Raw genomic sequence first — 24704 nt, forward strand, 5'->3', positions numbered from 1 at the left:
AGCTTTTATGCAGAAAAAACTGGTGCAGCGTTACGAAAAGTTCTTGGAAAATGAATGGCGATTTTGTGAAAATTTGAAGTAGCTATCTAATGATCTAAAAATTTCAATAAAAACTTTTCCTCACTAGCTTTTCTTAGTGACCAAACGGATCTTTCATTACGGATATCCCTCGTATCGACATTGCGAGTGAGACCGATTTAATGTTTGCAGCTGGGTGGAGTGAATTATTTACATTTTGTTCTCAAAAACGTCGGCCACATAATGTTAGGCCAAGTCACCGTGTATTAAGTGGAAATGTTTTTACTCGGAGGCCACTGGACTGATAAATTTTGTTTCGGACCCATTAGAGTGAATGAATTAGGACTTATCGTCTCTTCGATAACGGACATTACAGGCGATGAAGAGTGGTGAGATTAGGATGGATCATTGACGGAAAGAACGTTCGGGGTAAATACGGGAGTGCCAATACGAAAATTAAATTTACCGCCTCACTGGGAACGTCCGCCATGTTTCCTATTTGCGAAATAAAATCCCTGTTATGCCCCCTCAGAGATTTACACATATTTTATAAAATTCTTTGTTCTTATTGAAAATCCTAATTAATTAAAAAAAACAGAAAGATGCAGTTTTGGTCCGCGCCGTTGATTTTTTGTGAGAACGTCAGGATAAAATCATACTTTTTTATTTCCTTTTCGACACTGCCGCAGCTCTCGCATTCGCTCGGCAATGGACATTTTAGGCTTTTTGAATTCCTTTAGACGCGAGTTTCCTCTGACTTGCGCTTCTATAATTCCGAGCATATTTATGAGCCATATTAGAACCATCTTATATTAATTTGTAATTTTCAATTTAATACCTTTTTATTTATATTCCTGCTAATAATTTTACTGTCTCACTTTGGAGTTCTAGAAAAATTGTTCTGCAAGTTCCTCACAACGACCCCCGAATCAATGTCTTTGATTAACGCCTTTCCACGCTACACCAATTTATAACTTTACACAAAGCTAATTAGTAACAGTCACGCACATGCGCCTACACTGGTACGATAATGTCACAGGCAAAACAAATTACTGTCCCACAAGCACGTACAGACATGACACATCCGTTTTTGGGCGCAATAATTATCAGTCTCGTAGTTATTAGCGATTCAAATCTGAAGGTATATTGTCGACCGACTATCACTGTAACGAGAGAATAGAAGTTTTCACGTCAAAAAAAATTCGACATCATCGTTGGCGCCGGAGAAACTTTTCGGCTATGAAAATCACCTTCACGAGCTGCTCCCATGTGAAGGAGAACGAGTGACTGGACAGGAAGCTTCGAGCGTTCTCCCCCCAGAGCAGAACATACGCGTTAGGACTATTAAATTCTGGCGAAGGGGGATCGGTGAAAGCCCTTTCGCACGCTGCGGATCCCGCCCTTCCGTCCTTCTGCAAATTGAGACCGCGCCCGGGTCGGCCGCTACGGGGCCCTAAAGGCCGCGGGGAGCGATTAAATCGGCAAAGCGGCGCGAAATTCCTCTCTGAATATTCACCGGCGGCGGACTCGCAGCTTTGTTAATCCCTGTTTCCCCTTCCATCCCGTCTCTCTTCCCCTTCTCTCTCTCTCTCTCTCTCTCTCTCTCTCCTGTCACCCACAACCCCCTCCGAATTTCCGCGAACATCGGCGCAAGGGTTCGACCAGCCGAAACCGGCCGTGTCGACAGCTGTTGGGGTCAGCCTGCCGGAGGAGGCGAGCCGAAATTTCGACACGTTTATCCCCCCCCCCCCCCCACAGTTGCCAGTGCCAAGGGGTGGTGGGGAGGTTGGCAGGAAATAGGTGTGGGAGAGGGAGAGTATAAACGGTCACAAAGTTCAAAGGTCGGGCCCTGGTCCGCCGCAGGAGGGAAGGGTAGAGCGGGGAGGGTAGCAGAGCGTGGTCCAGACGCCGCGCCGATGCTGCGAACTGCCGGGCAAGGTCGCGGCCGGAAGCCCTGGACGCGACCTTGAGAAAGTTAAAGAGGAGAAGGACTCGTTGGAAGATGTTTGGCACCAGTCAGATCGGTACTTAACATTAATTAAAGTATATCATAGGAAAAAAATTGTTCTGTACTATTACAAAAGATTCCTTTGGAAACCAAATTCCAGGAAATAGTATGTAATACTAAAATTTGTTTGTATAATTTAGCTTTGTACAACACATTGCTATTGTTGTTTTTTTTTTCATATATGAAAAAAAAATTCTTGAAATAACACTGAATATTCCTTTGGAAAACTGGCATATAATTTTATATTTTAATTGATGTTTCAATCAATCTTAATTTTTTAAACCACAAAAAAATCAAATATTCAATCATTGGATTTATTTGTTTTACTGTGCATCTTAATATACGCAGTTAATAGTGGAAAGCTGTTCGGGAAACGGTTTATTTGAGTTACTGGGACAACACAAAGCATATATGCCCGGGTAATAGTCCGAACACTATTATGTAGTTATTAGTTGTTTTAATTTACAAATATCTGTGATTTTACATGAATATTTCTGTTCCATTTACAATAAAAAATACAGTAAAAGAAAATTGTTCTACTTTTTTTTTATTTAAGGTATAATATGAGGTTTAATAAATTACGAAGCATATGTTTGCGCAATTTTTTTTCAAAGCCCTATTTCTAATATTTCAAAGGAAAACTAAATGCATTGCGTAACTGACACATTTTAGATTTGAATTTGAATTAGCTTCGTAATTATTTTCTACCTCAAATGAATATATGAAAAATCTATTTTGTATACAAATTGGTTTTAAAAATTTACGAAATACTTTTACTTTCTCGTGGAGGAATATATTATCAAAAAGTCCTGAAAATAAACCTTTAAAGGTTACTTAAATCCAAATAGTGATGATATTTTTATGAACATCAAAAGTTCTTTTATTGCTGTTTCGTTTTAAAAAGAGCTTTTTTTATTAGTGTCCATACAATGGCTAGCAAATAGGTTATTTAATTAGCATCCAAGCCGAAACTAAAAAAGGGCTTTTTTCTAGCAAAAATGTTGTAATTCCTATATCTATATACTTAACGTTTGTAACCCGCCTTCCGACCAAAAAGGAAGGGGGGTTGCGTCCCCGACACACCCTGGGTAATTAGAAATAACAAGGAATACCTAAAATACATAAAAAGCTCCAGAAAATATACTCAAGTGGTCGAGCCAAAAATAGAACTATATTCAGACAAATTAAAGGTTAGTCTTTGGCAAAATATAATGAAAAAGCAGAATACAAATAAGCAGAGTTTTACTAAATCCAATTTCATCTCAAAACTTCATATAATATTGTAGATGTATGTTTATGGCAGTTACTTGCTTCTAATATAAAAATTTTATTGCCGAAGTATAAAGATAATAGAAACTCATTGAGCATTATAAGTCAGCACTGATTACAAAATGAATACCTAGTGATACCATATGAATAAATAAGACAATATATATGAGCAGGTGAGTTGCAAAACTGCCCTTTTCCATAAATTGAATAAATCCAGATTCCATTGAATTTGTGAACTATGAGTTCCCCTTCATGTATAGACAGAATTGTTGTGTGTTTAAAGTAGTGATGGCCCGATATCCAAAAACCCGATACCGATACCGATTCCGATATTTCCAAATTTACCGATCCGATAACCGATACCCGATATTCCGATATTCTGATAATAGGCCTATCTCATTTCTAACACTGATTCTATAAAATTGTGGTTCTGGAGTATTGTTAGAGACAATAATGAAAAATGTTAAATATTAATAAAACATACATATGTGAATGTATATTATTTTTATTAAATGTAAAATATAGTAAATTCACATTAAATGAAAGCTAATAATGAATTTATCATAATGGCCTACAAATAAGCTCTCTAAATTCAAGGTATTAAAAATTTAAATTGTTTTTCAAGGCCAGATAAAGCAATATTCTGGTGTAGGTATTACCTACAGTATGAAAAAAACATATTGTAACTACAAGGAAACAAATTTCAGATTTTTGTGAAGAAATGTTGAGAAATATTGTAGCTGTCCGGTATTAGTCGCTAGTGTATTTGCTTATAATGTATGAATTACAAGCCACTGCATGTACTGAGTCCAGTGTCTCAACTGTAATCTACGAAAAATACCGTCCGAAAAACAAGAAGCCCACAATTCACGTAGTTTCGGTTCCCTGCAAGAATTTCCGAAGATTTCCGAAGTTTATTAACGCCACTTCAGCCGCTAAATCAGAAGTTCAAGCATGTTGTGACTGACCTAACATAACCTAACACTTCGATTTTTTTAAATTTCAATTTTTGAGAGAAATCCGAAGTTGCACGAACGTGGTAGGGAACCTAAACTACATGAGTTGTAGGCTACCGCCGAAAAACATCAAACTTTTGTACCCTTTGTAAAATTTCATCACGGTAAACGACACGCTAGAAAGGAAGGTCTTCAAGTAGTAAATTTTGTGACCATTTTTCAAGTGTATCACTCCATTTATTGGTGCGAAAACACGTTAAAAATACGTGAAAAGTAATTTCAATACAACTTTGAAACTTACTGCAGAGTTTATAAAACCACACATCTTTATTTATGTTGTTTTCAATGCACTCAATATAGCCAACATAATACCTTTGCTGCAACTTGCCCTACGTAAACACGTTTCATATTTTAGCTTTTGTAAAAACTTACGTAATGTTTTTGTGTAGAACAGCAGTTGGCGACCGTGAAACGACACGGAAAGAAAATGTCTGTTATATCAAGCAGCAACTTTATTCTTCTTCATGTTTACTTACGGCTACACCACTTATTAAATAAAATATCGTAATTATTTTCGTTTATGTTTTCAATTTATGTACACATAGTGAACTTCGAAAATTCATCAAGCGAAAACATTTTGCGAATATCTGAAACGAATAAATATGCACTAATGACTGGGATTTGTGTACACATGGAAGAATTGTACCGTCGGGATGCATTGCAGTATCAGAAAGAAGAAATAGGCTTGAAATTGTTTCTGTGGAAAATATGCTTGAAATTACTAGGTAATATGGTGACGTGAAGATAGATAAATTACGCCCGCGGAAAATAAGCTTGGAATTACGGTTAAGGTTATGTGAGAAGTATTATTGGCGAGAGCAAACATCGGTTATCAAAATATCGCAAGTATTTACCGATGTCCGATATTGAAAAATGTGCCGATATTACCGATCTCCGATATCGGATATCGAATATCGGGCCATCACTAGTTTAAAGTCTTCCTTTGATATTTTTGAGTTGAAAAATGTAGTTCGTTGCAAAACTCTCCTTTTCCAAGTGCCAGTAAGTTACAGAACTGTCATTTTCCAGTGTGTTACAATTAGTTTCAAAACTGTCTTTATCCTACATGTTTTACCATGATGTATGAAAACCATCTGTAACACTGCCCATATGTTTCTATGACAAATGTTATGCATAAATTTATGTCTTTCTTCTTACTATTTTTAATCTTGCAGTATTTATAATGTTTGTTTTAATATAATGCAATTGGTTACCATTTATGTGCATATATATGTAAATAATCACTAACTTTGATGTTTACATTGTAACCTTTTTTGTTTTGTGGGAATAACCAAACGAATCATTGTTATTGCCTGTGATGGATAACACAGAAAATTTTAGTAATGTGACTGAAGTTACTACAGAAAGTGGCAGGAAACGGACACGGCGAAAGGAAACATGGACTCGAGAAAAATCGAAACGAGAAAGGTAACAGCAATATAACCTCTCATTTTAATGCAATATATAGGTTGTGAAATTAGAATGTAAAATATTTTTATACTGTGATAACGAACAAACTACTCATGCTATTTTGTTAGTTCTGGTTTCCATTGTGAAATACTGTCCTTCAAAATTTTCATAAGTTTAAAATAATTACCGTATGACTTTGTGGCAAGCAAATCTTCCTACATGCTACAGTACTCCTGCATTTTTGCAATATACTGTGTTGCATGCATGCAATAATACAAAGATTACACATACCAGTAACTTATAATTTTTTTATTATTTCGTATTGTTTCAGGTATACATCAAAATCACTGCCGAGAAAGCCGCAGTGCGGACATGATACGAAGACCCTTAAATGTGCATCTCTAGCCATGCAAGATATGAGATGTTTCCATCAGGCATTTTATGCTACATCTCGTAAAGTGTCTCAAGATAGCTTTATTTTGAAGTATACTTCCCAGATGGCTCCAAAGAGGACTTATCGGGCAAAGGTAGCAAACAGTTCCAGGAGAATACATTGACATTTTCAAGTTATTCGGAACAGTCAAGAGACTTGGAAAGGAAGAACCTGTTTTTGACTGGAAAACTTATGTGCAAGAGGATAATTCTAACAAGAATTAAAAATGGTGCCGTCCATGTTAGAGGCGAAATCAACTATGAAGTAGATTGTGCAACTGTTTCATCTATCATCAGAAGAGGCATGACTGTGGCCAATATTAATACAGAACCATTGTTACACTCAGTTCCTGTAAAAAAAAAAAACTGAAAGGTGTCAATAATCTTCTTTCTAAACATTTTGGTAAGAACTGGTGAGACTTGGAACATCTAGAATACTACCGAAATGTTATTGATGCTCAAGAAGTCGTGCAATCTAAGAGTGCACCAACGTGGATGAAGCAGATTATCCAGTGGTGTAGACTTTTATTCTTTCCAGATGAAACATTTCCGCTTTATGTGTAACATTATGTACATAGTACCAAAGTTTGTGAAGTTTACAAAAAAAGCACAACTTTTATTTATTTCAACTTTTATATTAAATTTAATTACGTGTTTTAATACCAAAACTGTCGTTTTCCGCTAGTTTGCTGCAAAACTGTCCTTTTCCATATTACAATCTCGAATAACTCAGGGCGGTTTATCTGGATTTTTAAAATATTTCTTTAGTCAACTAATATTATTGTACTCTTACTCCAGAAAAATGAAGCTGCATATAATATGAAAAATTACCTAAGTTATGAATTTTTCCTATTTCCTGAAAAATCACTTCTGGTGGATAAGGATAGTTCTGCAACTCACCTGCTCATATATATATATATATATATATATATATATATATATATATATATATATATATATATGCCGCAATTTTGTACGACTTTACGTCAAGATTAATTGAAACTTTGATTTTGCATTTCCTTTTGTCTACGGAACTAAATAGTTTGAGTGTCGCCCCCCGGCGTATACTGTGGCAATTTACGCCGCTTTTGACTGCACTGTCATTTATTCGTGAAGGTCGTGGCAATCAGATGTTCGTCTATAACCAGGAAGACGAGAAACCGTGTACTTGCGTGTGCAAACATTTAAATCCGGCCCCAGTAGGACTCATAAACGTTTGATATATATATATAGTTTATGAGTCCTACTGGGGCCGGATTTAAATGTTTGTACACGCAAGTACACGGTTTCTCGTCTTCCTGGTTATAGACGAACAGCTGATTGCCACGACCTTCACGAATAAATGACAGTGCAGTCAAAAGCGGCGTAAATTGCCACAGTATACGCCGGGGGGCGTCACTCAAACTATTTAGTTCCGTAGACAAAAGGAAATGCAAAATCAAAGTTTCAATTAATCTTGACGTAAAGTCATACAAAATTGCGGCACCACTTAACGTTACTCAACGTAACAATAGGGAGCGTACACTCGTTTATTTTCAGCATATCAAACAAGTATGTCTAATCAGCACATGCCAAATGTAATAGTGCTCCATAGATGGGAGTTCGTTCCAAAAGTATACTTCTTACGAAAATTCGTTTTCGTCCCAATCCAGAAAACAAATACTACGAGTCGCCTCTTTACCTTATCGTAGTTTTCGGTAGCGTGGCAGCTCGTTATGCACCCGTCCAAGGCACGGCCCCATGCATGCTGATCCCGGCGTGGACTGCCCGGTGCAGAGTCGAAGCATTTTACACTTGTCTCGCGGCGGAGCTCCTCGACACGTCCGCGCGCGGCGACTCGCAGTCCAACACTCTCCGCGGCACACAGTACAAGAGTCTAGCGGCAGCAATGCTACCTTCCTGCAACTGGCTGCAAATGCCGATCCTCTCCGAAGTTGGCCGATCGGTAGCTATCCAGCGCTAGGAAACCGTTTACATGATTTCCAAGTATCTTTAATGTAACTATCCTAACCAAATAAACCGTCCACAAAGTTTTAAAGTATTTATAATGTAGCTAACCTAACCTAATTGACCATTAGTTATCATGTCTTTACCTGAAAATTACAATTTAATTAATAAATGTACTTTTATTTCCATTCATTATTCAAATATATTTATTAATTTTGATATTTTACGTGCTCGTATTTATTTTTACAAGTACAAAAAAAACCGTACCAGCCGGTATTCGAACCGTCAATCTGACGATTGAATAATAGCGCCGCTGAACACTCAGCCACGAGGCCATGCTTGACAAATAAAAGTTTCAGATGACATATATAATCATGCCGCCGGCCCCGGAACGAGCGTGAGCGGTGCGGCATTGTAGCCAGTTGCAGGAAGGTAGCATTGCTGTCGCTAGACTCTTCTCACACAGTTCACTCCTCCGCCGGCACTCAGGCGCTGGTGACGTCAGCCGCCAAAGCGAAGTTACCGCTCCCAGTAGCCGGCCATGGAAACAAAATCGATATATAAAGTATTTAAGAAACTTGAAAGAAACCGAACAAATAATAACCAATAAAAGAACTTATCACAATAATTAAATAATTAAAATATATATATATATATAGCTACTGACTTTTACAGATTAAAAGGGTATTTTAAAATGGAAATAAATCAGTAAAATCAGAAAAGCCAAAATGAAATAATATAAATGTGGCCTGGTGGCCACACGTTCTTACGCAGGAATGTAAATACGCGAGCTGAATGGTATCACGTGTGGGAATTGAGCCATGTAAAGAGCATGTGATAAAATTCAAGCTCATAATTTCAAAAAAAAATTACCTTTAACTATGCTTAGTATGTACTAAGTCAAGCAAGTGAATGTGTTTTCAAATCGATAAAGTACACACCAAGCATTTTTTTTAAGGTCGTCTACTGCGGCTCATCGAATTTTTGTTTAAAAATGTGCCATGTGTGCATAATATAAATGTTCAAATGCAGATGTTAGTATTTAAAATTATAACGAAAACTCGCTTTCAAAAAATTAATTACTAAATATTTCAATTAGTATTTTTGGTAATGTAACTGTGATAATTAATTTTCATTTTGCCTTGGACTTGTAATTTAAAGTTTTTTTAAATTATATTCCACTTTAAATGCAAAGAATATTTACTTATTATGAATTCATCACGAAAGAGTATCACCAAATGATCTTTATTTATATGTTAATTTTAATTAACGCCTGAGGTGTAAATCTTCTGAAGGAACCTGATTTTGTGAAGTCAATTAATGCTTCTGTTGCTATTATAAAAGTTTCCTCCCCAAAGTGTAAAGAAATTTAATCTCTTTTTCCATAATTATGCTGCAAAACCTTAAATATTCTGAATGCTGCGAACATGGAAAAAACTTTTACTTAATGTTTAAGACAACATAGAAATGTAATTATGTATTATTCATTTTCTGACGTTCAAGTTTCCGGTGTCTTGATAGAAACTAAAGACGAAAATGAAGCTTTTTAAATATGAGTAGCCTCGGATGCAATTAAGGAAATTTTAGTAGGGTCATTTTTTGGCTTATTACATTTTTATGCCATTTTTAATACAGCTTCATATTTATGATAGATTGTGTTTCTCATATTTGAGAATCGTCTCTTCTTTCCTCGGGCAGGAGGCAACCCATTGATTATTACTCTGCTGATAGAATTTTGGTTTTTCTTAAAGTAAAATAATGCAACGGGAGTAATTACCTTAATGCCTATATTTATTTTTAAAGTGTGATTTTGTTTATCTCTGAGAATATGTGTTTATGAAAATTATCATGGTGGAATTCATTAAAGGTTTAAAAAAATTCACATATCACAAATATGTTTCCGGTTAAAATAGTCCACATGAATTTCGAACAACACTATCACTACATAGTATAAAACAAAGTCACTTCCCGCTGTCTGTCTGTCTCTATGTATGCTTAGATCTTTTAAACTACGCAACGGATTTTAATGCAATTTTTTTAATAGATAATAGAGTGATTCAAGAGGAAGGTTTATATGTATAATACATGCATCATATAGTAGAGAAACACTCATAATTTTAGAAGTATCGCGCGCGTTTCTGTAGTATTATTAGTATCAGCATTGCACTCGCGCGAAGCCGGGGCGGGTCGCTATTTTACTGAATAAAAAAGACATTTTTCAATAACAAATGGGTATTTGAATGTTGAAGCTGCTAATTAACTGAATTAAAGAAACCCATTAGAAAAATTTCTGACACCATAAAACCAGGAAATTCCAGACAGCCCCAGAAAAAGAATATTGAGGACTAAATCATTTGTTATGATAAGACAACTAGGAAGTAGGCATAGGCTGCATATTCATAGTTAAACGTTTAGTCTGCTGTCGTAAAAATCAAGCATTGTTGCCTTCATTTTTAAGTTTATCATACTGATGCTAAAACCTATTTTGGTTCCAAAGGAACCTGCAGGAAAATGTAAAGTATTTTATTTTGAGCACCACAAAAATTTGTGTTTGTTTTTACAAAAAATGTGATACTTCATATATAAATATATTGTATGTCCACGCATTTTCGTTAATTTTTTCGTCTCCTTTTCCTCCTTGGGACTTCAATTGGGGAGAAAACCAATTCGTAGTGAGAAAACAAACACCGCGTTATAGTTTATTTACCTAGCACAAATTAAAAAAAAAGATAATGTAAAAAATTGACACTATTTTCAGGCATTTATTCTCTAAATAAAATATATAAGATCAAAACTAATAGATTAAACCTGTACACGAACGTTTAGAGTGTCATAGAATTAATGTTAGTAACATTTAAATAAACAAGTTTTTAGAGAAATTAATGTTGGCTTCAGATGATCCAGTCAGACGGAAGCCTTAATAAAAAATTCAATAAAATAATGAAAAATACGGACTCGTGAGCAGAAAAACTGAAGCCTAGTTCCTGAGTAATCTCGTCTACGCTTGTGTAGGAAGAGTCCTTATTGCATCCACGTCTGTGAGCGCTAATTGGTGGTGATATCTGCTGAGGAAGGCCATTAACCTCGGGGCAACGAGGTCTCAGGAAGGGGGCAGGGGGCAGCGTCAGAAGTTGCGCAGGGTGCGACCCTACCCGCGCTATGGGGTTTGATGACGCGCGAAGAAGTGGGACGAGAGGGGTGAGGAGGGGGTTGTTGTTGGGGCGGGAAGGGGGAGGTATCGGCGTAACAGTTGGTAATCCCTCCCCTCGGGGAAACTTGGCCCGGGTGTTGCCGTGAAGGCGGGAAGATGGGGCCGCCGCACGAGACTACCGTCGAAGACGGGGGTACCCCGACCATCCACCAGAGTCCGCGCGGTTAGTTTTCGAGGGTCTGTCGAGAGGGGTGGAAAAGGGGGTTGAAGGGGGCGTGTCCCACCCCTACCACCCCCAAACCCCCCCTCCCAACATCAACAAACCCCCTGACCCCTCCGGAACTGAGGTGCGTTATTGCGAAGACGCCGAACTTGGCCGGCGAAGCTGAGGGCGCATCTTCGCCCCGAAGCTGGTCGATACAAGCGCTTCTCTGATTGCGACCGTGTCTAGCGCGGGGGTTGCCGAGACAATGTATGCCTCCCCTTCCTTGCATGGCGCGACGCAGGCCTCGTCGACATCACACAGCCGCGGGCAAAACCCGACACGAAAAAAATAACGAACAGCCCTGTATAAAATCAATCACGATATTTGCCAAAAAAAAAAAAAAAAAAAAAAACATAAACTGTGGCTGTTGTCCACGTACCAACACCTTAACGGACCTTTTAGCTTTGAGGATGCTTGATATATGCACCTTAAGGAGAAGTCTCACACGTCATTTCGAAATTTTTTTCATTTTCTGGTCATCATTGTTATTTGAGGCCTCTTTCTGAAACCATGCCCATATTTTGGCCTTGCATTTTGTTGTTCTTTAACAAATATTTTCAACAGATTTTCACTGAATGTAAGAAGTTGCACAAGTGTTCGTAATTACTATTACTTGCGTGTTTGGTCACACCCGTTATTTGTATTATACTTGAAATATGATGGGGGGGGGTCTGAGGGGGGGCTTGCCGATTTGGCTTAGACTGTGGGAGTAGACGTCCCTTTCAACGTCCTAAAATATCTCGCTCTTAAAATTTTTTAAGTTTTGTTTGAGGGATATAGTTCGTGAATTTTCATGACAGCGCCGTGGTGCCGGCTCGGGTTTGATACACACTGCTACCATTTTTTTTTTTGTTTTTAAATTTTTTATTTCTCGTTATATTGAACTATTAATTAAAAGAATTTAAATATATTTAAACAGTAAAACATGTGTTTTTTTAATTAATGTATTTAAACAAGTTAATTAATATATTTAAAAAGGAATTGTTATAAATTATAAAAAAAATTTGTATTGTATTATAATTTAGAGCGGTTTTTTTATGATTTAGCAAACGTTTAGCAAAATTTTGTTGTTATCCCCAGATGACCCTTTTTTTCTTTATTCTATTTCGTGCGTTCAGAGCACGTGGTTCTGGCAGCTGTTTAAAAATCCACTGTATTCGGCCATTGCTACACCTTTTTTTTCCCCCTGCAGTTTGTAAGAGTCGCTACAGTTGTGTAATTTAACGGATTTTACCCCCACCGCGAATCTTAACCGGGATGCCTTGGTGGGACGCAAGTGTTGTTTATGACCATTAAACCACCGCGCCTCTATTATAGCTGAGTAACTATCTGTTGAAAATATTGGTGACAGGGCAACAAATCCAAGGGAGGTGTCGTGTCATTATCTCAGAAATAGTGCTCTAGTAACATAAATGAATAGAGAATGAACGAGATATCAAAATGGCTTGTGAGACCAAGCTCTAGATGCGGTCGACCTTGTTTTTTTTTTTTTTTTTATCTTCCGAATAATGGTTGTATGGTTCCTTTCAGGGTATTTTCTCGCCAGACGCAGCCTTAATATTAAAATACAATTTGTTTAAGGCTTCATCAGTAATGGATGCAGTCCTACTATCCGAAAATCAGATTTTATATAGCTTCTTCATACTCTCCTGGTAGGCTATGACAATTTATTTTTCCTGCCAATAAAGAAATAAATATTGCAAACTCGAACACATTGTGTTGAAGTTTCTCACACATTCAGACTTTACCACGTAATGTGTCTCTAGGAAAAAGTACAGACCTTATTATTTCAAGGTATATTAGACTCCTAGTTACTTCAACATTTTGTTTCATCAAAATTACTTTTCCCAATATTTAGAGATAAAGGTACTGTTTTTTTTATAGTGATAATTTTTAGATTGATTAAATCGACTTCAAATTTTGGCTGGCATGTCTCAGAAGAATGTTCATTTACGAATAAAGATATTTTAAGAAGATCTATTCTTATAAACAGAAAGTGTTCCATTCCCAGGCGGTGAACTTCTATGCAGAGGGGTTAAATAAACTGGTGCAGCTTTACGAAAAAAAGTTTAAAACTTAATGGTGAATATTTGTATTTATGAGTGAGTTAATCTGAAACATAGTATTCAAATGACTAAATTATTTAGAGATTAAACCACAGAGGCAGCGAATATGTGACTTAGACAAATGGAATTTATCCTTACATATTTGAAAATTGTTTTTTTTTCTATTTAAATCCTTAAATCCCATATCATGATTCTGAATTTTTCTTTTACGAAATTACGTGTGTGTATATATATATATATTGTGTTAAATCAAAAATTAGTTCGTATACCTCCGATTAGCCTACAATACGTAACTTTAAGCTGCGTATTCTCAGAACTTTTAGGAACTTACTAATCAGCTAGGCACATATGTATTGATAAAATGGTTTAGAGCCAAATTAGTCTGGATTACGTTCGCAGTTAAAATAAATATTTGACTCGAGCTCGCCATTTTCGTGAACACACAAACTGAAAACTTGAACCTAATTCTGCCAATCACAAATACAATCAAGTTTTTTTCCCATTATCTTTATGCACACGCGTTTATCAAATACCCTTTCTACTGAAGTCTTTTGCATAGAACCCGTGTTTGGCCTTAATCGTTTTACGTTATTGAAACCTTTCGTCTACGTTAACAGTTACTCTTGCATCTCGTTGCCATGAGCATTATTGGTAAACGGTACAGCCGCAACTACTGTACGAAGCACGTAAACAAACAACGGGAACATTTGCTAAGCAAACACGTATCTAGTTATGTGCGCAAACACCTACCTGAAATCTATTATATTGACACGTATTGGTGGGTTTTTTTTTTTACCCTAGAATACATATCGGGCGAGGCATTAGTGTGTTACGAGAGTAAATTTGTTCTGTAACACTCATTCGCTGAAATGATGTGGAAAACTCAACAGGGGAGCTCTGTACAAGGTCGGCTCAGAGTGAACCCATGGAGGTAATCAACTGCACGCATACGTATTGTTTGCCAAACACCGACAGCGATACCTCCACGCTAAACGCCTACTGCTGAAGTGGCGCTCCCGACTTGCAAAACGCTGCATCTGTAGCACTGCAATATTTTATTTTTTTGTAAATGGAACAGAAATATTCATGCAAAATTACAGATATTTATATACCTACTTTTTTTACATTTACATGAGAACAGCTGTATCAGTACAAAATAGTGTTCGCAGTAATACTGGGTTCGGATTCTTACCCGGGAATTTATGCTTTGTGTGTCCCAGTACCTCCCATAGATAAATTTATTTTTAAACCGTTCCCTGAATAGCTTACCAGTATTGGGGAGTATTTCCCAATTGTATCAGAGCCTTCCTTTCTTCTGGTTGGCCTGTTCGGTTTGACCGATCGGACATGGGTTTCTGTGATTGGCTGGGAGTGCTGGCCAATCAGTGGTGGCCTCTTCTCTTCTCATACACCACAGCAAAGCATAAAGGATGAGGCCACTGATTGGCCAGCACTCCCAGCCAAACACAGAAGCTTAGTTCTGATTGGCCAACCAGAAGAAATGAAGGCTCTGATTGGCCCAGAGCTGCAGCCAATCGGGAATCACTCCCCCTCTCAGGCGAGAGCGTTGAAATGCAGGATAACTTGCAATAACCTCAGGGTAGACTCTTTTCTACTCTGTCCAACTCTTCTTCCTGAACCATCCTCTGTTTCCCGTAACCAACACTGCTTGATATTAATGCAAGAAATTTTCGCATCCCGCATGTAAGTGCCCAGGGTTTTCCCCGTGTCTATGCAGGTTTCACCTGGGCTCAACTTATCTAGTTTCAATCTAGAATAGTCAGTTGGGGGGGGGGGGAGGAGTTAGTCATTGCTCCAATCGCTGCCATGGCTGGCCAATCGCCCTCCTAGCACATGATGCATGCTACCTCTCCTGCATGGCTAACACCCAGCATGCTTAGAGCCTATAGGTAGGGACACCTGTATTTCGCGAATACATTTCGTGTCAAGGTATGTCACAAGACACTGTAGCTTTTTATTAGAGTAATGGCGAATCGTGTGCGTGCAGCAGTACGGTATCCACATTCCCATTGGCCCCGTCAAGTGCGGGAAAACACATCTCGCCGACCATAGCCAATAACTACAAGAAAAAAAAACTACGGTGTTTTGCGATGTACCTAACCTAGACACGAAATGTATTCGCGAAATACAGGTGTCCCTACCTACAGGCTTCGGCTTGAGACGCACTTAAGAGTCCCTCCCTAACCCGGACCCCTCCCAAAACACAATTAGTTTTTTAGTTAGGTTAGGGAAAAAATTTTAAAATTTATATATGTAATCTCAGTAGGTGACTGCTACCCAGAGACCGGAAAAATTCGTGAGTTCAATGAACTTCAGGATGGACTCCAATATCCTCTACACACTCGGACAAATGCCAAACTGTACATTGGCTGCTGCTGACTTGTGAGTCGTCTCGACTGGGTAACCTGTGATTCGACACTTCTATGAGTGAGGGTCTCTAATTGGCCGTCAGTCCTCCGGATTAACAGCGAACCAATGGCAGAAGCCGCACTAAGGGTTTAATTATTTGCATTTCAGAATAACACGAAATGAACCCCGCGAAATTTTTCAGGTCTCTACTGCTACCCCGACGATGGCGACTGCAACTTCGGACCGGAACTTCGGTGATGTTGTTGGCCTCGGACGCGGCAATGGCCGCATGAGCCTGTGCTCCGACTGTGCAGGGTTCCTGAACGCCAACTCGGAGCCGCGGCAACGCGCGCCGGCCAACTACGGCCTCATGGACCAGGTGGCGGCGCTGCACTGGGTGCAGGAGAACATCGCTGCGTTCGGCGGCGACCCGTCCAACGTGACGGTGCTGGGCCACGGCACTGGGGCCGCCTGCCTGCACTTCCTCATGGCGTCCAGCGCCGTGCCCGACGGTGAGTGACCGCTACCACCCACACACACACCTCCTGTCGGTCTGCTCTGGTCCGCTGGTGACACTGAGCCAGTTCATCTCAGCTCCCGGCGTACGGTGTTGCCATCCGTGCCGGATAGCGCGGAACAAAACCTTACAAAAGCTAAGGGCAAACCTTAGAGTTTAGAGACCCCGGACATTTCGCGGATTCTTCTGGCCTCAGGATAGAATTCAAAGTTATAGGTAGAGACCTGCATAATTCGCGGTTTCGATGGCCTTCAGGATAGACTGAGCATACCCCTGCACACTCGGGCAAATACCGCAAGTTCATTGGCTGCCGACTTGTAAGTCGTCTCAGCTGGTTTGTCTGTGATTCGATCCTTCTTTGGTTGAGGGTTTATAACTGGTTGAGATTCGTCCAGATGAACAGTAAGCCAATAGCAAAATTATCTAAGAGGTATATGTGTTTGAATTATAGCCTATCACCGAATGAATACGCGAATTTTGCAGGTCTCCAGTTATAGGTAGGGATAGGAAAAATTCGCGGGTTCATTTCGCGACAGGCTAAAATACAAATAGTTACACCTCAGTGCTGCCTCTGCTATTGGCTCACAACTTACCTGGATGACTCCGGGCCAATTAGAAACGCCCGAACCAAAGCTTTATCGAATCACAGGCTGCTACGTTGGGACGTCTCACAAGACGGCAGCCAATGGGTGGGTGGCATTTGACCGAGTGTACGTAGAACTATGGAGTTCATCCTACAGGTCGTTGAAACCCGCGAATTTTTCCTATCCCTAGTTATAGGTGTGCTCGACCCATGTTTACTTTCCCATTGGTTGATTTCTCAGCGAGAACATTTTTATCCTTGTTATTTGGCACTACGGTACCTGATTGGCTTACTTCTCTCCTAGCTGGGCATCGTTGGCTCACGGTCGTAGAGGGGCGTGTCCAAACAACTACGTGCCAATCATGAACACAGTGTGAGAGTGTGAAGGTTTGCATTCTAGCTTGCGACTAGATGAATCCGCGAAATTTCCGGGTCTCTACTTATAGTTAGACATCTGAAAATTTCGCGAATTCATTTCACGAAAGGCTAGAATCCAAAAAAGTTTGCATTTTTTTGCTGCTTCGGTGATTGGGCCACAGTATATCTGAAGGACTCTGGGCCAATGAAAAAAAAAATGTAACCAAAAGAAGTAATCGAATCACGAGCATCCCAGTTAACAGGTGCTGCGAGTCAGTATCCAATGAGCAGATGCAATTCGCCCGAGTGCATAGAGGATCATGGAGTCCATCCTATAGGTCATTGAAATTGCGAATTTTTCCGGTCCTCTACTTATAGTATTAACTGTGTAATTAATTTTAACAATATGCTCAGTATTTTAATAAAATTCCTTTTCGAAAATCAGGTTCAAACTTGGGGTTTAGTTTTTTTTTTCAAGTTTTTTTTTTTATCGGAGCCGTTTCATTATATAGTTTAAACCTTTCGCTCTGCTAATCAAATGATTCGATAGTCGACGTAGCTGCTCCGGCAGCGAGTTCTAGCGGCGGGTGCCGAAACTACGTGAGATTCGCGTCCAGAAATGTAGTAGAAAACACAATTTTCGTATATTTATCACGCTCGTCGTTAATTTTTAAAGAATCCTGCATTAAATTTCGTGTTCAAGTTTCGTATTATAAGTGTATTTGCAACACTAGAACACAAGAATTTGCGTGTTATCGAAGTTAGATGTTACACATCTCTGGCGAGTACTAAAAGACTCGCTCGCATTTTTTTTATGGTTTCGTTTACTAATTTTTGTCTCAGAAATCTTGGAAATATGTATATGCAAAGTTTTTTTATTTATTTTTTATTTAATATTTCTATTAATAAACCTGTAAACATTTATGTTTGATTACGTGTTTTTTTTGCGTATATAATCTCAAGAAATATTTCAATTTAAATAGTTCATTTTCGATTGCCGTTAGGGTGGATACCGCGTGTTTACAATAACGCAATAATTTTTTCCCCGTCACGCCTGTCCGCTAATGTGGTTTTAGCATAATGTGTATGAATTAGTGTTATAGAGGTACGTTCATAGTAGGACTAACCAAGTATTGTAATAGGGACAATATGGAAAAATGGTAAGGAATACGCTAGCCAATAATGCTAGCGTACCTGGTCGGTGTGGAGTGTACCTATGTTTCAAAGTGCGTGAAACCAGTTATCAGCAGTGACATATAGCGGTGTGGAGTGTAAAAATAGCTTGAAAGAAATGCAGTAAACTGTCTCGCGCTTCGCCAATGCTAATTTTCCAGACTTTCTCACATTGTCCTGTTGCGATATTTGGACTAACTCAACTTCGCTTTGCTTGTAGAAACGTTCCCTTCCATACCATTCACATATAAAAACATTAAAAAGGCAACGAAGCTTTATTGCTGTAACTTTTTTTTCATACGCTAATGTATAGGGTAAGTCCGGGGTAGATGGCCATACGGTAGAGATGGCCAATCGTCATAGTTCGGCAACCAGGCGCTAGAATGCATCCCAATTCACTGTGTGTTGAGTTGGTGATGAGTTACGTGGAAGGTGTTGTTTACGCATCGGAAAAGCGCTATAATTGTGAGTATTTTTGCCTTTTTCTTTTTACTTTCTGTCTAAAATAATTCTCCTAGTCACAATTTTGGCCTGAAAATTAAAGATAATAAGTAAAAAAAAGGGATAAACTTGTTTGTAGGTCTTTTTATACCTTCCCGGACATATGTAATCATTGAAGGTTCCAAGCATCATTCGCCATTATTTTTATGCTCCTTCGCCCTCTCACCCGTACAATCGGGATAGATGGCCATGTTTTATTCGGGATAGTTGGCCACCCATTAACCTCTTGCGTTTTCTATTATGAAAATAAATTTTTAATCTGTCTAATGGAATAACGAAAAACTTACATTTTTTAAATTTATGAAATCTTTATTTTACTGAAATGGTTTTCTTACCAAAGTATACTTGGCCACCCATATATTTTAATACAATTGTTTTATTATATTAATTTATTAATTTTGTGTAAAAATACTTTTGTTGATGTTAAAAACTGTTTAACAAAAAATTTAAAATGTAAGGAAAAACAATACAAATTTTAACAATTATAATAATGAAAATATGTTATTTCTTAAAAGAATTTTCTCGCTTATAATATAGGCTATTTGAAAATCCGTGCACGCACATCATCACTTAAAATATTTTCACCAAAGAAACATTTTTTAAAACACAAAATGCTGTAAATAGTTTACAGATAGAGTAGGGTGTAACAAATCTACCTACATACTTAAAAGCAACGAAATTCGTTACTCTTGCCACCGAGATACCTAGTCGAGATGTAGTCTATGTGATTGCTCACTCGTCATCTTTGAACGTGGTGCTATCTATGATGTAGTGTAGAATATAAAGGCAAACTGCGCCGTGGTACTGTCTTGCAGCCCAATCTGTCGTGTAAATACTGAACTACTTTAAAAGAACGATTTAGCTCTGCTAAAAAAGTATGTAACAGAAAAATATTTCACGCGAAATAACTTGGGTAGTTATATTCCACCAAGTCGGTAGTGGCCGAGTATACTCTGGTAAACAAGGAAGGGTCGTGTAATTATTGCAATTTCTTTTTGTTCTTTCTTTCTAGATGCCAAATAAATACACTCCTAAGGTGGGGAGTACTCGTGGTAGATGGAAAGCAGAGGATTTAAAACACGCTTTCGAAGCCGTCGAAAGTGGTACATCTGTCCGCAAAGCATCTGCAATGTTTAATATACCCAGAAAAACTCTTGAAAGAAGAATAAAACAAGGAAATATAACAAAAGGGTCAATGGGACCGAGTTCTTGTTTCGGCAAAGACAATGAAGAAAGACTTGTGCGTCACATAAAAAAAATGCAAATGAGTGGCTTCCCTCTGACTAGAGACGATGTTCGTAGTTTAGCATACAATTTTGCTACTCAGTTAGGAATCCATCATAGATTCAATAATGAAAACGAGAAGGCCGGATATGACTGGTTGCAACTATTTCTTTCGAGACATCCAGATATATCTGTGCGCAAGTCTGAGGGTGTTTCACTTGCTAGAGTTCAAGGTATGGACCGTAATGAAGTGGCAGAATATTTTTCTCTTTTGAAAATTATCTTGGAGGAAAACCAACTTATTAATAAGCCATCAGCGATATTCAATATGGACGAAACAGGCTTGCAGCTGAATAACCGCCCTGGTGAAGTTCTAGCTGAGAGAGGTTCCAAAGTAGTTCACACTATTACTTCAGGAGAAAAAGGAGAGACAATAACAGTCATAGCATGCTGTAATGCAGAGGGCGTGTTCCTCCCTCCAGTTTCGGTAATGAAGGGGAAAAACAAAAAACCAGAATGGGAGGATAACATGCCACCAGGCAGCATTGTAATGATGTCTGAAAAATCTGCCTATGTTAACACAGTTATTTTTTTTAATTGGCTTAAAAACCATTTTTTTCCTCGCAAACCTGCAGGGAAAGTACTGTTGATTATGGATGGCCATTCTTCTCACTGCAATTCTGTGGAAGTTCTTGAATTCGCAGACGAGAATGATATCATATTACTGTGTCTCCCTAGCCATACAACACATTATTTACAGCCACTAGACCGTGCTGTATTTAAATCTCTGAAACATCACTTCTACACTGCTTGTTCTAAGTGGCTAACAAACCATCCGAACCGAAAGATAACTAGGATACAGTTTGGTGAGCTTCTGAGTGAAACTTGGAGAAAAGCAGCAACACCTGAAAATGCGATAGCAGGTTTCAGAGCCACTGGAATCTACCCTTTCAACGTGGATGCTATTCCAGACTATGCTTTTGTTGTAAACTCCAGGTCTAGAGACAATGAAAATCGTGAACATGCAACACATAGTTTGCTTGAAACTAATTTAGAAGAACCTGGCTGTTCCAGAAATTCTTCTGGTGTTCCCAACGAAGATACCGAGGAAAATTCGCCTTCCGGTGTAAGTAACATGGAGATAGAACAGATTGACACTTACCCAGCCATTGAAGATCCCGGTACATCATGTCAGAATGCAGACAAATGCTTATTTAGCACAACTGTAGATCGCATCATGACTACAAACGTTACTTCACCGTCTACTTGTGGTGCCGATGCTATCTCGCCTACCAAAGTCCTGACTGAGATTTTGCCCATTCCAAAAACATCAAAACAGACGCCGAAACGTAAAAAACAGAAAGCTACTCTTCTAACATCTCCTGAAAATATTGCACAATTGAAAACGAAAAGAAAGAAGATGGACAAAATATTTCTAGGGAAGCAAAAGAAGGCTATGCCTATGCAGGCATATAACACAAAATCAAAGCAGAGGAAAGTACTTCGACCCAGAAGAAATACTTCGTCAAGTAGCAGATCAGAATCGGAAGTAACATTGCAGGACGAATCTAGTGACGATCTTGATCAAGAAGACGAGGAGTGCATCGGTTGTGGTGAAGACTACAACCTTACAGTACTGACATGTGACTGGATAAAATGTGTTCGCTGTCGTCGTTGGTTACACGAAAACTGTACTAACTTTACTGATGTGTGCAACAACTGTGGAAAAGCTATAATAACCTGTAGGTGTTTTTTAAGTTTAATTTTCGTCCATGTTTTATGTTACCAATCAGCACACTTCATTTCATAACTTAGCAAAAGGGTTCCACTTGATTTATGTCTTTAAACATGTGTATGTATTGTTCTTTACAGATTATTTCGGCAGACTCTTTGGTTGGCCATCTGTCCCTGAAGCATATGGCCATCTCTACCGGTACTATGGGTGAGATGGCCCAGGTTGTCTAAAAATATTTTAATGAACTTTCTTCTAAACTATACAATTGGGACTATCATAAAAATATTACTTCATAAATTTAGTATACAATGAATGCTTTACCAATTAAATCAGGAATTTTACCTAATATATTTATTTAATTTGGGCATTTAAAAAAACTATGGCCATCTACCCCGGACTTACCCTAACACTATTCTTAACATGCCGTAGACAATTTTTCTCACATTTCCAGTGAGTCATGCAGAATATTAAAATTCAAATATTTGCTCAAAAATTTCCAAGGTGACGTTGAGGAATAAACTAACAAAATTTTTTAGTCTAAAGCAAGATTATTTACATTTTGGAAAAAAAAATTAAATAAGTGCATATTTAGCTACAGTGCTTTTCTGAAATCATCAAAAGTGGGCTTTTTCCTTGCAGTTTTAAAACATTAATAATATAACTTTTTATGTTAGATTTTAGAGACATTATTTAACTTTTTAACTCTTTCAGTGCATTTCTAATTTTCCGTAGTTATTGCTAATTGAGATAGCCAGTTACGAAGTGCTATTTACTTATTACAAAATCAGATAATCTTGATGACACGTCAGAAATATTGTGTATGCACGATTACTCTCACACATGGAGCTGACTGTCTGTTCGCTGCATATATGACACAATAATTCCAGTAAAATCCATAATTTCATCTTATTACGTGTTCTACACAAACAAATTTACCTTATAAGAAATTTTGAGAATTCTGAGCATGCATTATTACGGTGACTATCGCTCAGCTGGAATGAGACCAGCGGGTGTAAACTCAAATAGCCATTATGTATCACTGAAGTAAGAATTAAGGGTGTATAAAATCTTTGCCATTTTAATACTTTAAGTCAAATTGAGAACTACCAATGAATTTATCGAAAATAATATGAAATTAAAAGTAATGTATTACTTCTATATTCCTTACTACATACGCATATCAATATAAAAAATCATTATTGAAATTTATTGCTGCTGTAAACATCACCAAGCTGTGTTAATAAATATTATATAAGTGTCATTACATTAATAAATATTTTCCTGATTTTATAATCAATTAGAACTTCCATTTTAAAAATTCGCCCTTTTGAACTCTACAATAAACTTCTGAATGTTATTTTAGTAACATTACATTATAATTTTGTGTTTCGTGTATTATTTAACCAGTCATTAGCGAGTTAACGACACCTTCAAGCCAGCCATTAAGTTAAGGTCAGTTGGATGCGCGACCAGGTCCCCTTGAGGCATAGTGAATAGCTCTGAAAATAGCTACTGCCTTAACTTATTGACAAGTTTACCTTTAAAGATTAGTGAACAGTTCATTTGGTGTTCATTGATGGACGGAGGGGGGATAGGGAGGGATGATGCCCTCCCCAGAAGCTATGAAAAATTTTCAAAATATCAGTGAAGATGGTATGTTACCGATGGCAGAAGCCATGTCGCCTACAGCTACTATTGTAGGCCCATGTGTCAGTGTGTTAGTGTCAATAGAGATGTAAGTTTTTGACGTGACAACGTCTAATAAATCGATGAACGCCGGATGCACGCACGAAAAAATATCCCGTTACGCACATTTTCCGTTACGATGTGTCCCGTTACGCTCATTGTTCCGTTACGCTATGTCACGTTACGCTCATTGTTCCGTTACGCTGTGTTCCGTTACGCTGTCGGCGAGTGCAGTAATAATAGGTTATGTTACAATTGACTAAAAAATTATGGTGATTCATATAATTGATGATAGATATTTTATTACAGTTTATTTATATGAAAACTTGTTCATAATTATATTTAAATTTTATAGCTAAATGCCAGTTTTTAAAATTAATTACAAGTCATCTACACGTGAACTGTTTCGTCGACTGTTTATAAAGTGAAGTGAAAAGTTAATGTGGTTTTCATTGATTATTACAACAACAATTCTGGCAATAAAGGTTAATTATTCTTGCATTTTAAAAATCTGATTACTGGTATAATTTCAAGTATTTATTATTTTATTATTAAAATAAAAAATGATTCAATTTTATTCATAAAAGTATACAATCATTTCATCAATGTTTTGTTATGACAGTTGTCACGTTAAACTATCGTCCGTAAACCGATTTTACAGACAACCAATTTTTTTATGTGTAACATATAATCTCTCGGTATACGGTGGTTGGTAGTTCGCGAAAGGGACGGAAGTAGCATGGCAGGGAAAAGCGTAACCACGGCGCTGCCATCTGTGGTGAATGTCGTGAACAAAACCTCACAAAGCCAAAGGGAAACTTTAAAGTATTTTAACAAGAATATCCGGCGTTATTTTAAAGGATTCTAAAGTTAAATTTCTTGTCCAAGTTTTGCATTACGTGGGATAGTCTTAAAGTAAGGTCTGTTTTTGTCATTAAAAAAAATAACTCGTGAGAAAAAGTTTTTATTTACAGTT

The 24704-nt window shown here is 37.9% G+C and overlaps 1 protein-coding gene across 1 annotated transcript in view; it reads left to right on the top strand.

Annotated features, from left to right (window-relative positions):
* The window catches only part of LOC134531916 (neuroligin-2-like), a 403682-nt gene that overhangs the window by 329053 nt on the left and 49925 nt on the right, over window positions 1-24704 (top strand). Inside the window, exon 3 of the mRNA XM_063367957.1 lies at window positions 16267-16464. Within this exon, the coding sequence (XP_063224027.1) occupies window positions 16267-16464 (198 nt within the window). The remainder of the gene's footprint in view (window positions 1-16266; window positions 16465-24704) is intronic.

This window comes from Bacillus rossius, chromosome 5, assembly GCF_032445375.1.
Source record: "Bacillus rossius redtenbacheri isolate Brsri chromosome 5, Brsri_v3, whole genome shotgun sequence".
Taxonomy (NCBI): domain Eukaryota; kingdom Metazoa; phylum Arthropoda; class Insecta; order Phasmatodea; family Bacillidae; genus Bacillus; species Bacillus rossius.